The 14,032-nt window shown below is 37.0% G+C and overlaps 1 protein-coding gene across 2 annotated transcripts in view; it reads right to left on the reverse strand.

The window, feature by feature from the left end:
• LOC111930749 (mucin-5AC) overlaps nt 1-3,058 on the reverse strand; it is a 51,078-nt gene extending 48,020 nt beyond the window's left edge. Inside the window, exons 1-2 of one of the 2 annotated variants that reach the window (XM_086895675.1) lie at nt 2,618-3,058; nt 617-688 (exon numbers count right to left, since the gene is read on the reverse strand). In XM_086895675.1, coding sequence (XP_086751801.1) covers nt 617-688; nt 2,618-2,690 — 145 coding nt within the window. In that variant the 5' untranslated portion in view covers nt 2,691-3,058. The remainder of the gene's footprint in view (nt 1-616; nt 689-2,617) is intronic. The other variant, XM_023928925.2, reaches the window with a different exon arrangement.
• Nucleotides 3,059-14,032: the final 10,974 nt, after the last annotated feature.

Raw genomic sequence — 14,032 nt, forward strand, 5'->3', positions numbered from 1 at the left:
TTGTCATAGTGATTACAACAGCTATATTTAAATAATGTGGCACACGTTTTGCAGGGCAGACTTAATGAGCAACTACTTCAGCCTGTCATCACTAGTACACCAGTCAGCTTTGGAGGCTTCCACACTTATTTTGCATTATCCAATTATGTGTCATGCATGATCTTGTAGTACATAATTATTCTAATGTTTAAGGTACTTACAGTTTTCTTATTTTCTTGTGAGTAATGCAGTCATCTTGACACAGTGTAAAAAAATGGGCCTTTTATTACCTACTATCAAGTACCTCGGTGATATGTATGTAAACACACACCTCTTCTGAAAATACACTTTTAGATATAAGTTATGTACCTTTCGTGAAGTTAAAGATTAGATAACTGTATCATATCAGTAGAGCAGATCCACTGGGCCAGATCTCAGAGAAAGTTCTCAAGCTTAGAGCAGTCAGAGACTGGCTGAGAACTGGAGATATAGCACAGAGGATTTCTCTTTTAATGTGTGTGGTATATTTTAGCTAGGAATCAAAATATTGTAGTAATCTTACTACTTATTACTTTTATTTTGAACAAAACCTTAGGGTTTGTTTTTTTTTTAATGAGATCACCATAAAAATACCTACATTTTTGTCGCTGCAGGAGAGATGGAGAAACATACTCTAACTTTGTTGGTTTTTCACCACTCTGGGCTTGAACTGCATCAGGAAGAGCAGTAAAGGAAATGTGAGTGTCTAATTTCTTTGAGTTTCCTCATTATATAGTCACATTTATATGAGTCTCATCATATAGTCTCATTATATAACATCATTATATAGTCTCAATTATATCTGTTTAAACATGCAACACACGGTATATCAGAAATCATCAATGATATGTTTATGTGCAGAAGGTCAAAGATACATCAGGACCCATACAACAATGATGGCCAAACATCATTCCTTCAGCCTTTTCCTTTTTTTGGTTACTAAATTACTGTAGGGAAGCCATCAAAAACATGCCAGTGGTGATTTGAACAGGTCCTTATTCTGTTCTAGTATACCCCTGGATTCCCTTATAAGCTTTTCAGATAAAGGACCTAAACTTCTTAGATTTTCTGTGCTTTAAGCATCAGTAAAACCTTTTTCCTAGCTAGATGGCTTTAAAATAAGTCCCTTTTGTACAGGAAGAATTCACTTTAGGGTTAGAAGTCTGATCTTTGTCAAAGCCAAAGTTGCTCTGTATATTATAGTTTCAAGCACTCTTTGTAATAAGCCACAGAAGGAGAATAAATACAAAAGCCACACCACACAGAAGGAAATAGGTCTTTCCAATAGATACATTTGTGCCTGTTGATTTTGCCCCAAAGCAGAGAAACCATTTTTTGTTCCATTCCACTGCAGCATCAGAATAGGAATACCTACAATATCCACAGGGGCCAGAGGGGCTTTCCATCCACTGTTTAGTGAGAGTTCATCAGGGGGCAGGTTGAGGTGAAGAGTGCTCTGGCCAGAGAAAGCTGCAAGGGCAGGCTCACCCCCTGCTGCACCTCACAGGGGCTGTCTGTGGCCAGGTCCACTAGAGGGGCTAAGGCTGAAAGCAGAGCTGCAGGGAGCCTGCAAGTCCCCTCCTGGGGAAAGAGCTGGGGGTCTGCAGCTGGCCTTAGAGGGCACGTGCCCACTTTAAAGGCAGGAACCATTCAGTGCTTCTGGGCTCCTTCAGTGCCCAGCCACAAACAGCTTTTAGCTTCTCTCTCCATGTGCTGTGTGGCTCTGCTCTGTCTCGTGCCACAGGCAGATCCCTGCTGTCAGTGCATGTTGTGCTAATGCTACAGCTAGTCCTGTCACGGGCTATTCTTTGACACTGACACTTCTGAACATATGTTACTATGGGACTATCGAGGAGTAGGAAAAATATGAAAACATACAATAGGATCTGCACTTGAGATCAAAATACATTTAAAGCTAACACTGTTGTTACCTTAAAGGGAAATTATCAGGTGAAAAAAGAAAAATAAAATTAAAGAGATATCTATCCATCTGTGACTATTAAGTGCCCTCAGAATATTTATAGCAGTTCCATTTGTTTTCAGCCCATTGCAAACCAACTCTGTGTGCTAAACTTCTATGTAACCTCATAAGCAAGATTAAATGATTTTTTAAAATCTCTTGCCTGATGATTTTTAAGTAAAATTCTCCCTTTTTTCAATACTCTATCATCAGCTGATAAACAGAGTCTTTAATAATTCATGCAGACATACACCTCAACTGATTTATTCCTTTCTAGAGGGGCCCTTGCACCTTTTGGTTTGTACATTTACAATTGCTATACCACCTTGAAATGGACATTAAAAGGTAAATACCAATCTTGAAACATTTTTGTAGAAATGTGAGTTCAGAGGGAATTCCACTCAATGCAGTAGAGCAGCTCCAGATTTCAACTGGAGAAAAAAATTATGATAGTTTCAAAAGATTTAATTTTCTCTTCTTAGGAGGGAAAGTATTTTAAGCAGAAAATAAAATCTTGCATGAAGGCAACAGGTTCCTTAACTTCATAAAGCCAAGAAGAAAAAAAAAATGCTTCAAACTCCAAAACAAGTTATAAATTCTTTAAAACAGTAAAAATGTCAAGCAAGTGAATCGTCCTACCTTTGATCTGTATGAAGACCAGGGTTAGTATTGATATCCATAGTGGTATTCGTGTCCCACCACCTTTACCCATCTTCTGGAAGTCCGGTAGAATCCACCGAACAACCTGCCTCTGAGGAAATACCTGTCTGTTCCCAAGTCTTATATAGTGAGAGAGCAGAATTTGGCTCAGTTCCCAGACTGTTTCACAAGGCTCTTAAAAGGTGGGGCTTCAGACATTTTCGTTTTCCTTTACAGGTGCAGAGGTAAATAGAGGATGCTCTGACTTTCCCTGAGGTATTTACACTCTAGGAGGAGTATTCTTTCCACAAGTCTTTTTGATGAAATGTCAAGAAGTGAGCAAGAAGAATTTTTGCGTAGGCTTAGCCTTCCCAAATTTTTATTTGTTGTGGAATAAACACAATTTAAGAGACTTCTGTGTGACTTTTGAGCAGGAAGTTTGACTGAATTACTTCACATGTTTTTTTATTTTGCTCCCTTGGGCAAGTGATGATAATTAGCTCCTCAAAAAACCCCAAAGAAGTTCCACCTGATACAATTTTTTTTTTTTTTAATTAGTTTGCACCTGCCTGTGTAGCTACTGTGCTTGTGAAAATGAAGAAATCAAATGCCATCTATAGTCAGCAGTTATCCCACTGGTCAGGCACCACACAGGTGTATACAATGATAATCCTTTTGTGCTGGCAAGGCAGTAATATAGCCCTTTCCTTGAAGAACTCCTCACATGGTCAATTTTAGGGTTATTTCAGCTGTTTCCCTTCCAAGTAAACATGATTTCACCATTAAAAATTTACTGGATTCTACCTATGATTAAAAAAAAAAATCCATGTGATTTCTAACCCTAGACGCAGTAAAGGACAGATAAGCAAGAATATTTTTTGGAATATTCTGTATCTTAGAAGTAATAAGAAAGTTAAGAATGGTTTTTGAGCATGTTAAAATAGTTATTTGCAGCTATATTAGTTTGGGAAATTAACCTTTTATAGTGTTTTACTGTTGGATGTAGAGAAACACAGTGTTCCACTAAGAGAGCAGATCCCATAATTCCACATGAGTTCAAACAGTTCCTACAAGGAAGAGGGTACTGGGATTGTCTCCATATTCTTTGGAACCATAACTATGTTTAAAATGGAATGAAGTTTAGCCATAAGGGAGGGACATTAGAGGAGCATTGAGAAAGTAGTGAAATACTCCTTTAGGTTGCCTAGGAATACTGTCCAAATTCCATCACTAGGTTTGTAAACACCTACATGAGAATGGTCTAAGTGCTGTTGACAGTGCTCTGGGGCAAGGGAATAGACTAAATGTCCACTTGAAATTCTCTCAAATATGATTCTCTATTATATTTTATGAAAAATTATCATGGAATCATAGAATCACAGAATGCTTTGTGTTGGAAGGGACCTTAAAGACCATCCAGTTCCAACCCCCTGCCATGGACAGGGACATGTTCCACTAGACCAGGTTGTTCAGAGCCCTGTCAAACCCGGTCTTGGACACTTCCAGGGAATGGAGCATCCATAACTTATGTGGGCAACCTGTTCCAGTGTCTCACTCACTGCACAGAAAGGAATTTCTTTCTAATATCTAATAAAAATCTACTCTTTGTTAGATTTGAGGAAGTAACTTCAACACTAAGAGGGAAATAAAAGGCACAATTTTTACCTAAGCAGCAAACAAAATCAAGAAAACATGCTGGTAGTCCTGAACATTTTAAGAGGACAACTATTTAAATAAAGGTGACATAACAAAATTGAATTGAAAATTTTGAGGCAAGGAATTGTTCTGTTTCAGTCATGAGTTATACCTTTGGCAACTTCACCGATGTGTAAGGCTGTAGAATATACCTTATTTAACAAGAAGATGTCTACAAGATACTGGTATATACAGAAATACATGTAGTGAAAATTTAAGGAATTATCTTTGTCTCTAATGGTTATTATCAAAGTTCCGGGATGAAGATCTAGAAAAAATAAAAAAAAAAAATGAATGGATTTAAATGGTACGTAATTAAAGTAATGATAAAATAGTATGGTAAACTCAGGTGGGTAACACACATAAGCTTATTAAGAGATTATGTTGGCAAGAAGAAAAATATACTTTATGAATCATTGTATTCCTTACCACTAGAAATTGATTTATATCAACAGTTGGTATGCTGTGGTTTCATATACATTTCCTGCATGTTCAGGGAAGCACTGGGATCTCTGAGATGTCCCAGTCTGGTCATCATAAATTAGGCTGAAACTGGTTTACAGTATAGTTTAACCCCTTTAATTGAGCTTTAAGGCACCATCAGAAGTGGTTCCCTATATCTGTATTTTTGACTTAAAATTTCAAATCTCATGTATGTCATGAATCAACTGTCCGTAGAGTACTAAGTGGTTAATTCATTGACTAATTCTCTTGCCATATTAAATTTCTTATCTTGTCCAATTTCTTCTTGAAAATTTTTATAAAATGTGTTAAAATGTATGAGTTTTGCAAAAATAATCTCAAATATTTATGATGAATTGATTTAGTAGTATTATTAATTATTCAAAGAAATAATTCCTCTTCAACTTGTATTCCACCTCCATTCACTCAACAGACATACACGGGTGACATGGGAGAGTATATTTTAAAAACTGGTTGGGAGTAACATGTCTGATTTTTGTACCTCTTTATGATCAAATCCATACAGTTGACTGCAGGAATGAAAATTTAATATGTCAGAAGAATTTATTGATTAAAAAAATTTAAATTTTTAAACAGAAAAGATAAAATTTTAATTTTATTTTTAAAAATTAAAAATTAAAAATTAAAAATTAAAAATTTTATTTTTTTAATTAAAAAAATTTTAATTTTTTTAACAGAAAAGATAAAATATTTTGCCATTGCATTTGATCTGAAACCCTGACATTTCTTTCGATAGTTTCTCTTCCTTTTTCCACAGGATCATATTCTTATTCTCTGCATCTGCAATAGTAATTTGAATTAAATCTTTCAGTAGAAGGGCTACTAACATTTTCAGATCCATTCTTTTTAACACTATGTGATCAAATGCTACATAGTGGTGATGTTATTTACACATCTTACTCATGATTTCTGAATCTCCTTCTTCATAAAATAAAATGAGACCATCATATCTTATCTTCATAGATACCCACTGTAGAATGCAAATAAAATGTGATAGCAAACTTGGTTAACTTTTGGGTGCAATAATGACTGAAGTCAGTATCTCCATTTATAGTTAAAAAAGAAATAATTATGAACTTATAGAGACATGCAAAAGGTTGTCTAGTCCACCTGATGTCGTACTGGAGTAGGGAGTATTTGTTTCAAGGTAGGAAGGAAAACATGTGATTGACAGGAATTACAGCACTTCCTCTGTGTGAGTGCTAAAACGCAAGTTAACAAGGAGCTGCCTGCTGGACTTTTCTCTGGCAGGTCATTTGGCCACTTCTGAAGCCATGTTTAAGCTCCAGAGTGATGCTGGGACACTTGGCATTGAATTCAGCTGAAGTACCATTCTGATTGCCCCTGAATTTTGGCATGTACAAATTCAAATGCATGATTTCTATCTGAAGGTTTCTATGGAAAAGTGAGGTAACTGATTGTTTTCTGCTTAAAAGTTGTTCATTAATGTTATAGGTGTTCTCTTACTTATGTGAAGATGAACTACATTTCAAACAGCTGCAATAAGTATTTCATAGTATGATACAATACAGTCTATCTAAAGTAAAGCTATAGTTAAAGACCAAAATAGGGATACAACTCCTTTTATGTTCTTTACTAGATCTTAGTCAAACATAGAGCCATTGATCCATTCCTTTACTTCCAAATGCTTAGATAAAACTCATTAATTGAGAATCAAATCACATCATAATGGAGATTTTAAGCCATTTCATTAACATGAGTAGTTCTCCTGTCTTCTAGTGTGTGCACTGTAGAGGAGCAATACTTAATTCTTTAACCTCCATTGCAATGTCTATGTTTTACTGTAAAACAAGTGACTTGATTAGGATCTGTTTCTGATCTGCTCATTTCAAAGTTTGAAGAATCGTTTAGAAGAACCCAAGCAAAGCATAACATTTTAAATCAGGCATTGGAGACTGAATAGCTGGAATGTAAAAGGCTGGTTAACACTGCTATGACTAGGAAGTAAAAGATATTGAGTATAATATCTCTCATTTTATTTAACAGTTATCCTCTGGGAAGCAAATCTGTCAGAGAACAACTAAGAGTACTGTATTCAGACATTCTCCCTACAGAAAGTTAGTAAAGATCCTGTGCAGAGTTAGTAAAGGAAAAACAATGTGCACCCTGTACCAAGAGAAGTATGACCATGGGGGCCAGAGTTGGGTTTCCATGTTGTCCGAACACATCCAGGATATCTCTGTGTATAAAGGGGATAAACACTTAAGCCTCTTTACAGTTTGTAAACACAGACACCACAACCGTGCATGCCAATATTTGCAATTGGTATTATAGACTAAAAAACTGATGTACACAGACACACTGGAAGGCATATTTACATTGTGCAGTGGTGCGTGCTGCAGAGATCCCTCTGCTAGCAGCCGCCAAGGTAAATTCATAGTAGGCAATAGTGAATAGTGAACTTCAATATGAAGTTGCACCTCAGAGAACTTGCTTTTCTCTGGGGCACTGACGCTGCAGCATTGTGCTTGCAATCGGAGCTCTACCCAGAGCTATGCAATGCCATAGGGCCATTGCAGCACTGTGCAGAGCCAGCTGAAAGCTGGGGTCTGTTATACTGTGCCTTAGTGACCCAGATCAAAAATCAGTCTTTAGAAGCAACTGGTGTCTGCAGGCTCAGAGAAATAAATGGTACAGCTAGTCAAAAAGTGGGTGAAATGGAGGGCTATGCTGAGCAATATCTATAAACCCTCAAAGGAACCTGTTGGTGATGTACAAGCTCAAAAATATCTGTGTTAATATACTCTGGTGGACACAATTCTGCTGAATGACACTTTTCTCACTTGTTTGTTGGTAATAGTATAAACTACAGACTGTGTATAAGTGGAGATAGATAAGTATATATACTATTACCTTAGCAAGTTTTGTCAGAAGTTCTATTATTAGCGGACCCTTGAGTATAATGTCTTATCTTAAATAAGTAGCAGACTTTCCTATTCAAAAAAAAAAAAAAAATGCATGGAGGATATAATTAAATGCATACAAGCAAAGACAAACATGGAAAAAGAAACAAAATCCTTTGGTCCATGTATTATTCAAGACTCAGAGAAATTAACTAAATTTATACAAGTGGTATAAAAGTTAGCAGAGACCTCTTTAGTATTTCAGTTCAAATACTGCTATTCACATTAATAATTTAAGCTTCTGTTATGTCATCCTCCTTAAAGGGAGAACATATTGCATGGGGGTTACCTGTGTATGTGTGTTCAATCTCTATTGTAAAGTAACTTTTAAAAGTTACTTTTAAAAATCCTTTTCTATATTCACCATTTCGGTTCACAAACTTGGATAATGGTACAGCATAAAGACTTAAACTGATGGAAGATGTTGAACAAAATGCAGGGAGGTACATTGGTATTTTGCTTGTACTGCAGGTACAAACTGGCCACAAATTAGTTTCATTTGGAAGTTTGGCTAAGGTTTTCAAACATCAAAGGACGGCTATCATTTTTTTAAGACCTTACTGCAGTAGCAGGGATAAAATCATAATCACTTTGAAGACAAACCTGATGCTCACTTATATGGTTATTAATATGAGGGTCTATTGTGTTCATAGTTTTTATCTAGTTTTATTTTAGTAAATTTTAAGGAGGCTTTATATTTATTTTTATAAAGTATTAAGTTTGCAATGTCAAAACACATCAGTGCAGTTCCATTAGATAGTTTTAAATTACATGGGTGAAATACTATGTTTCTCAGAGGGTTCTTGCTTTTTTTTAGACAGAGCTTAGAAAATTAATGTCTTTTCTTGTTCAATTCTTTTTTCCTATGTGTCCTAACACTCTGTTACTGTGTGTTATTTAGTCCTCACTAAAAACAGACAGAAATTTCCTCAGTTACTTTTCTGCGGTGCCCACCACTGGAGTCCCTGAGAAGTTCATCAATAGTAGTGTATGGCTTCTGAAAATATGTTTTTACGTCCTTGGGATATATTATCTTTGTTTTAAATATTGCTAAATAAGGCACAGTAATTTTGGGAGGCGAACTGTCTAACACCCCTACGATTAATTTTCAGAATACTGAGCTTTATTTTGGTAGTCACATGTTTAGTATGTCACCTTCAGATAGAGCTGTTAAAGTCCTACAGTTCTGCAGCTGAGATGTTGAAATGTCCAGCACAGAATCTAGAAGAAAAAAACCAAGTGTGAAAATTCCAGCTTAAATTAATATTTGCAGCATCAAAACAATTCAAAATAAGGGAGTATTTGAATCCATATCAATGTGGTGACATCTGTGTGCCATTTTCACTCTGCAGTGGCCAAATTCTCCAGACAGTGAGAGAGGACTGTGGAGAACCTTCATGCTCAGAGTGCGCTCTCCCTGAACCTCGAATCCGGGTTCAGCTCCCTGCAGCAGGTGCCTGATGTGCACACAGTCCAGTGGAGAGCAGCAGGATCCAATCAGGGACTCGGGGTTGTGCAATCCTGCGTACGCACAGAGATGGCACAGTGCGACTTGTGATAGCCTGTGCTCCCTGCTCACGTAAGTAACCCTTCCTCAGTGAGTCTGAGTAGGGAGAGGAGAACCACTCATGAGAAATTCTCATGGGCTCTGCGTTGTAAGTTATCACAGACCGTGGGTTTTAGATATATTCTCTAAATATACATCATGGAGGTGACTAATTGGTCTTGCAGGGTTTGCTAAGCTGAGCTGTCAGACTTCTTATCATTTTGCAGTGCTGAAGTATGATATAAAACAAGAATGCTGTCAAACTTGAGCAGCTAGACTTGTACTGTATTGAACATTCAACACGTCAGTGGATGAATTGTCTGTTGACCTTTTTATAGTCAGTTTTCGGCTTTATTGATCTGAAAACTATGAAAATCCTTATGTGCTTTGGTCAGTTGCTGCAAATGGCTGAAAACTGGTGTTGAATGTTCATGTTTTGAAAATAAGAATTGTATGGACTGAACTTTCTTACCATGCCCTGAAATGACTTGCAGAGTTAGGGATGGAGAGAAGATTATTCAGCTCTTTTCTGTTGCCATCATAAAGCAAATTTTATCCATGGCAGTTTGACTGTCAGTCTTCAGTAGGAGATTGATGTTGTAAGCTGGTAGTGATTGTTGTAGATAGTGTCTAATTTTGACTGCACAACTTCTAACTCTTCACCTCCTTTGAGTGCTAACAATATTTCTGATGAAATGAAGGTAAAGTCTGAATTATTAGTAATAAGTTGAACAGAATCACATGTAGATTTCAGATCTGAAACCAATTTTTGTGAGCTGCTGATTAGGAACACTGTCTCTTGTCACACTAGATGTGACATTCTGTGTGTGGTTAGTTCTAATATGTGCTTATGGGCTGATGCCTTTTTACAAACACAGAGTAGAAGAGCTATGATTCCTTTTATACAGCACAGTAAAGCACAGTTATCTCCTGATATTATTCCTATTAATAATTTAGGATGTTAAAGTTTCTGGAAAAAATTTTGGACACTATAGATAGAAAACTGCACTTGATCAATTAAAATTGGCAGTAATGATTTGCATCAAATGCAGATCTGAACTGAGAAGCTTACAATCTCTGTGCACTGGATGCTGAAGAGATTCGAAGAAAGCTTGTCCACTGTTGAACTAATTACATGATAATGGAAATGGATGCAAAAAATATTTCTATGGAAAGCTGATTCTTTTGGAAATCGAAAGTGAAGTTTCTTATTGAAATTTATCTCAGATTAATATTGACACAAAGGGCTGTTTTCCATTATTAGCCTTATCGATGCAATAACATTTTTGATAGAGAACATACTGCCGTGAAACGAGGAGACTTTTTTCCTGTCTTCACAAGAATAAACAAATAAATTACTCTCTACAATCTAAGAAAGAAATAAAGAAGTTTGACATATGTTTCATAGCAGGTAGTGGGCTCTTAAGCCTTCTGAAACAAACATGGTCCAGAAAGCTGTTCATCTCCTTTTAGTGTTTCTGTCCAACAAGAAGAGAAACAGGAAAAGTTAGTTTGCTTTTATGGTGTGGATCCTGCAGTTTTGGAACTCCTTTGTATGCTCATTTGTTCTCTCTGAATCATTCTTGCAAACAGGTGGGGAGCGCTTTCTTTTCTGGCAGGTTTTGGATTGAATTCAAGGCTCCAGGAAACCCAAGCCTCTTACGCTGGTGTAATTTCAAAGCAGTTCAGCAAAACTCAGTTGGGCTGCACAGAAGGAAACCTGCGAGTCCCAGGCTTTGTCAATGGTATTCCAAACACTACATTTCTTGACTCAAAGACTGTAAACCATCAGGTGATCACTTTTGTTGAGTCAGACTCCTCTATATCCCAGACCATGCTCTTATATACATTTTATCCTGTGCTTTTTTCATCTAACTTACCAATTTACATTTAGGGCAAATCATTTAGGCAAACACCCCTTCTTGGCTCACAGATTACCGATGACAGGGAATGCCTGCATCTGTTGAAAAGCTGTTTTCGTTGTTACTCAACCTTGCTAAATGTCAGTCTCCCTTTTCTAAGGGAGGAATCAAGGGGGAAATGCCTACACTGCATACATCAGCAGCTGAAGCATTTCCCAGCTAAATAATAAGTGAGTTTGCTGAAAGATTTATGTCAAAATTTGGTTAAAATCAGTTTGACCACCTTGTTTTTCATACAGAGTTTCAGTTACCAGGAAATCAGTCCAGTTTTATCCCACACAAGTGAAGGTGGATCATATCAAGAAAGAATATCGACTGCAGATTCCAGTGTATCTGACCTATAAAATCTTGATATTCAATTAAACTTTTTCCACTGAAGGATTCCTTCGCAGATAATCACAAAACTTACTAGGCTGTAAAGCAAAGGTTTTTCTCAGCATACTCTCAACTCATATGGAAGTAATGATTATCTCTGTGCTGTGTAAGCCACCAAATTCAGTCGTCCTGGGAGATGATCCACCTTGATAAGCAATGTACTTTGACAATCTACTTTTACAGAAGCTAGGGGAAAATTCCTTGGGTTTAGAATTTGCATTGTTTTAACTTCTAAACTAAGTAAATCAGGCTTGGGGTTTAGGTGGTTGTTTTGGGTTTTGGGGTTTTTTATTTCTTTGTTTATTGGTAGGTGTGTGTTTGAAGTAAAAATGGGTATGTCTTAGGGTCCTAGCTTAGAAGTTTAAAAATCAGAGGAATTGAAGGGAAGATGGTTTGTGCTGGTTCCCACTTTGGTAAATAAAGGGATAAGGTAGAAATGCCTGAAAAAGCAGGTCAGAGCCAGAACTGTACATGAAAAGGTAAATATATGGGTGTAAGGACACTTTCCCTGTATAAAGAGCAATGACTATATTACACTGTGCAGTTACAACATGTAAGATTAGCCAGGATAAATCCTATTAAAATCTTAAATACACAACAAGCCTAGCCACTGTCTAGGGCAGTGTATAACAAAGCTCAGTATTTAATAACAATGTCAGGTTAAGTGCTAAGAAAGGGTGGAGGCCAGAGCTATGGCATTGGTGAGGATTTTAAGTGCCCGCAGTCTGTGCACAAGTTCAATCACTCCTGCCTTTGCCATTCCCTGAAAACAAGGCATTTAAAACTCAGAGCCACATTTCATAGTGTGAAAACAGTATTTGTTGAAGCACTGAAAGTCAGAAACAATGCTTTTGTTGGCAGCTTTCTTGACATGTGCTTATTCAAAGCAGGGAAGAAACGGTGCGATACACAGTATTGGAGAAACAGCTCCAGACAGATCTGCCTTGCATTACTACTTCTCTTCATTCCAGTAACTACAAAGAATAAAACTACTCACAATGGAATTGCCACCACACTGTGTCCTGGTGGGTGTGCAGAGAATCTTCTTGTCCCCCTCTCATGGGAATGTTGGGAGATTAAGGAAGAAAAGTGTAAGGAATGGTAATTGTAGGTAGTATGCTACAATGGTAATGCTGTATCTTAAACTCTGGCCACAATCCCAAAGCAGATTTGCTTACAGCTCACTGTTTCTTGAAGGCATTGCAGCATCCGGAAATGGAATCGAGAGGGGCCGGGCTGAACAGGAGGTGTTATGGACAGACTGCTTCCTTCATGTGTCACTACCATCATCTGCAAGATCACAGAGCTTAAAGAGAAGGTTTACCCTCTACAGTGAGTAATGTTTTCAGGGAGTTTTGCAGCTATCCCGATTATGGCCAACTGGTCCTCACATTCTCAACACCTGGGGTCTGACTAGTGTATCCTTGACTGCATTATTTGAGAATAGCCATAAGTCTTTTCCTATTGCCAGCAGGAAATGTAATCGTCATAAGAAACACTGGTAGTTACAAATTGAAGTCTGATTTGAAAATCTCTCTAATCAGGATGAAACTGCAGTAAAAATTCCTGGTAGATGACATACATAAGGATGTGCAGCAATGCTCTGGAAGCATAAGATTGGCAAGCCTACCTCATGTGAAATGGGAAGTAAAAGGATGCTGTTTTACATACCTGCTAACTGGATATTATAGCAAACTGTATGCACTTGCCTGGCTAGCTTCTGGCATCTATTTCCCTCTGCAGTTTCTGAATACTTGTTGCCCATCCAAGATTGATATCATCAAGAAGTGACACTGAATAGTTTTATATCCAGAACAGATACCTATTTATATGTTCATACAAAGAACTAGAAGTATTTGCAATATCAGTATAATATATATAATAATAACTTGCTATAGTAATTTAATAAACTATTAACTTATATAATTCCTATCTTAGCAATTTCCAATTCTCTTAGGTGTTAGTGCAAAATCTGGACTGTTTGAATATGTCAGTATTTTCTATTGGAGTAAAGGGCAGATTTTATCATGACAGTATTTTTAAACAAAATATTGAGAAGGTAAACAGTCACAGAGATTGCCAAGTTGTTCTGTATGGTGCCAAAACACTAAATTAACAACTTCAAGTTAAGCATTGTCGAAAACAAAGACTAGCCTGTTCAACCATTATCTAGGAGAACAAGAACTACAGCAAAGAGTACAATTTTGTAGTTGGTTTCCACCCAGAAGTGCATGCTTAATACTAAGCTGTGCTCAGCAGACAGGTGCCTGGAAGAAAACCTCTTACGTTCAGGAAGATCAAAATAGAGAACTCTCACTTTATTTTAGCTGTGGTTAATGCAAAGCTTTCTCTTGATAGTAACCATACCACCCATAACCACACAGATCCCAAACTTGGAATTCTTGTTCAGCCAAAATGTCTCATATGAAGACCTACAAAGTTAAATCCATTTGTTTCCACAATGACTGCA

The sequence above is a fragment of the Cyanistes caeruleus genome, chromosome 6 (assembly GCF_971803275.1).
Source record: "Cyanistes caeruleus chromosome 6, bCyaCae1.hap1.1, whole genome shotgun sequence".
NCBI classification, from domain to species: Eukaryota; Metazoa; Chordata; class Aves; order Passeriformes; family Paridae; genus Cyanistes; species Cyanistes caeruleus.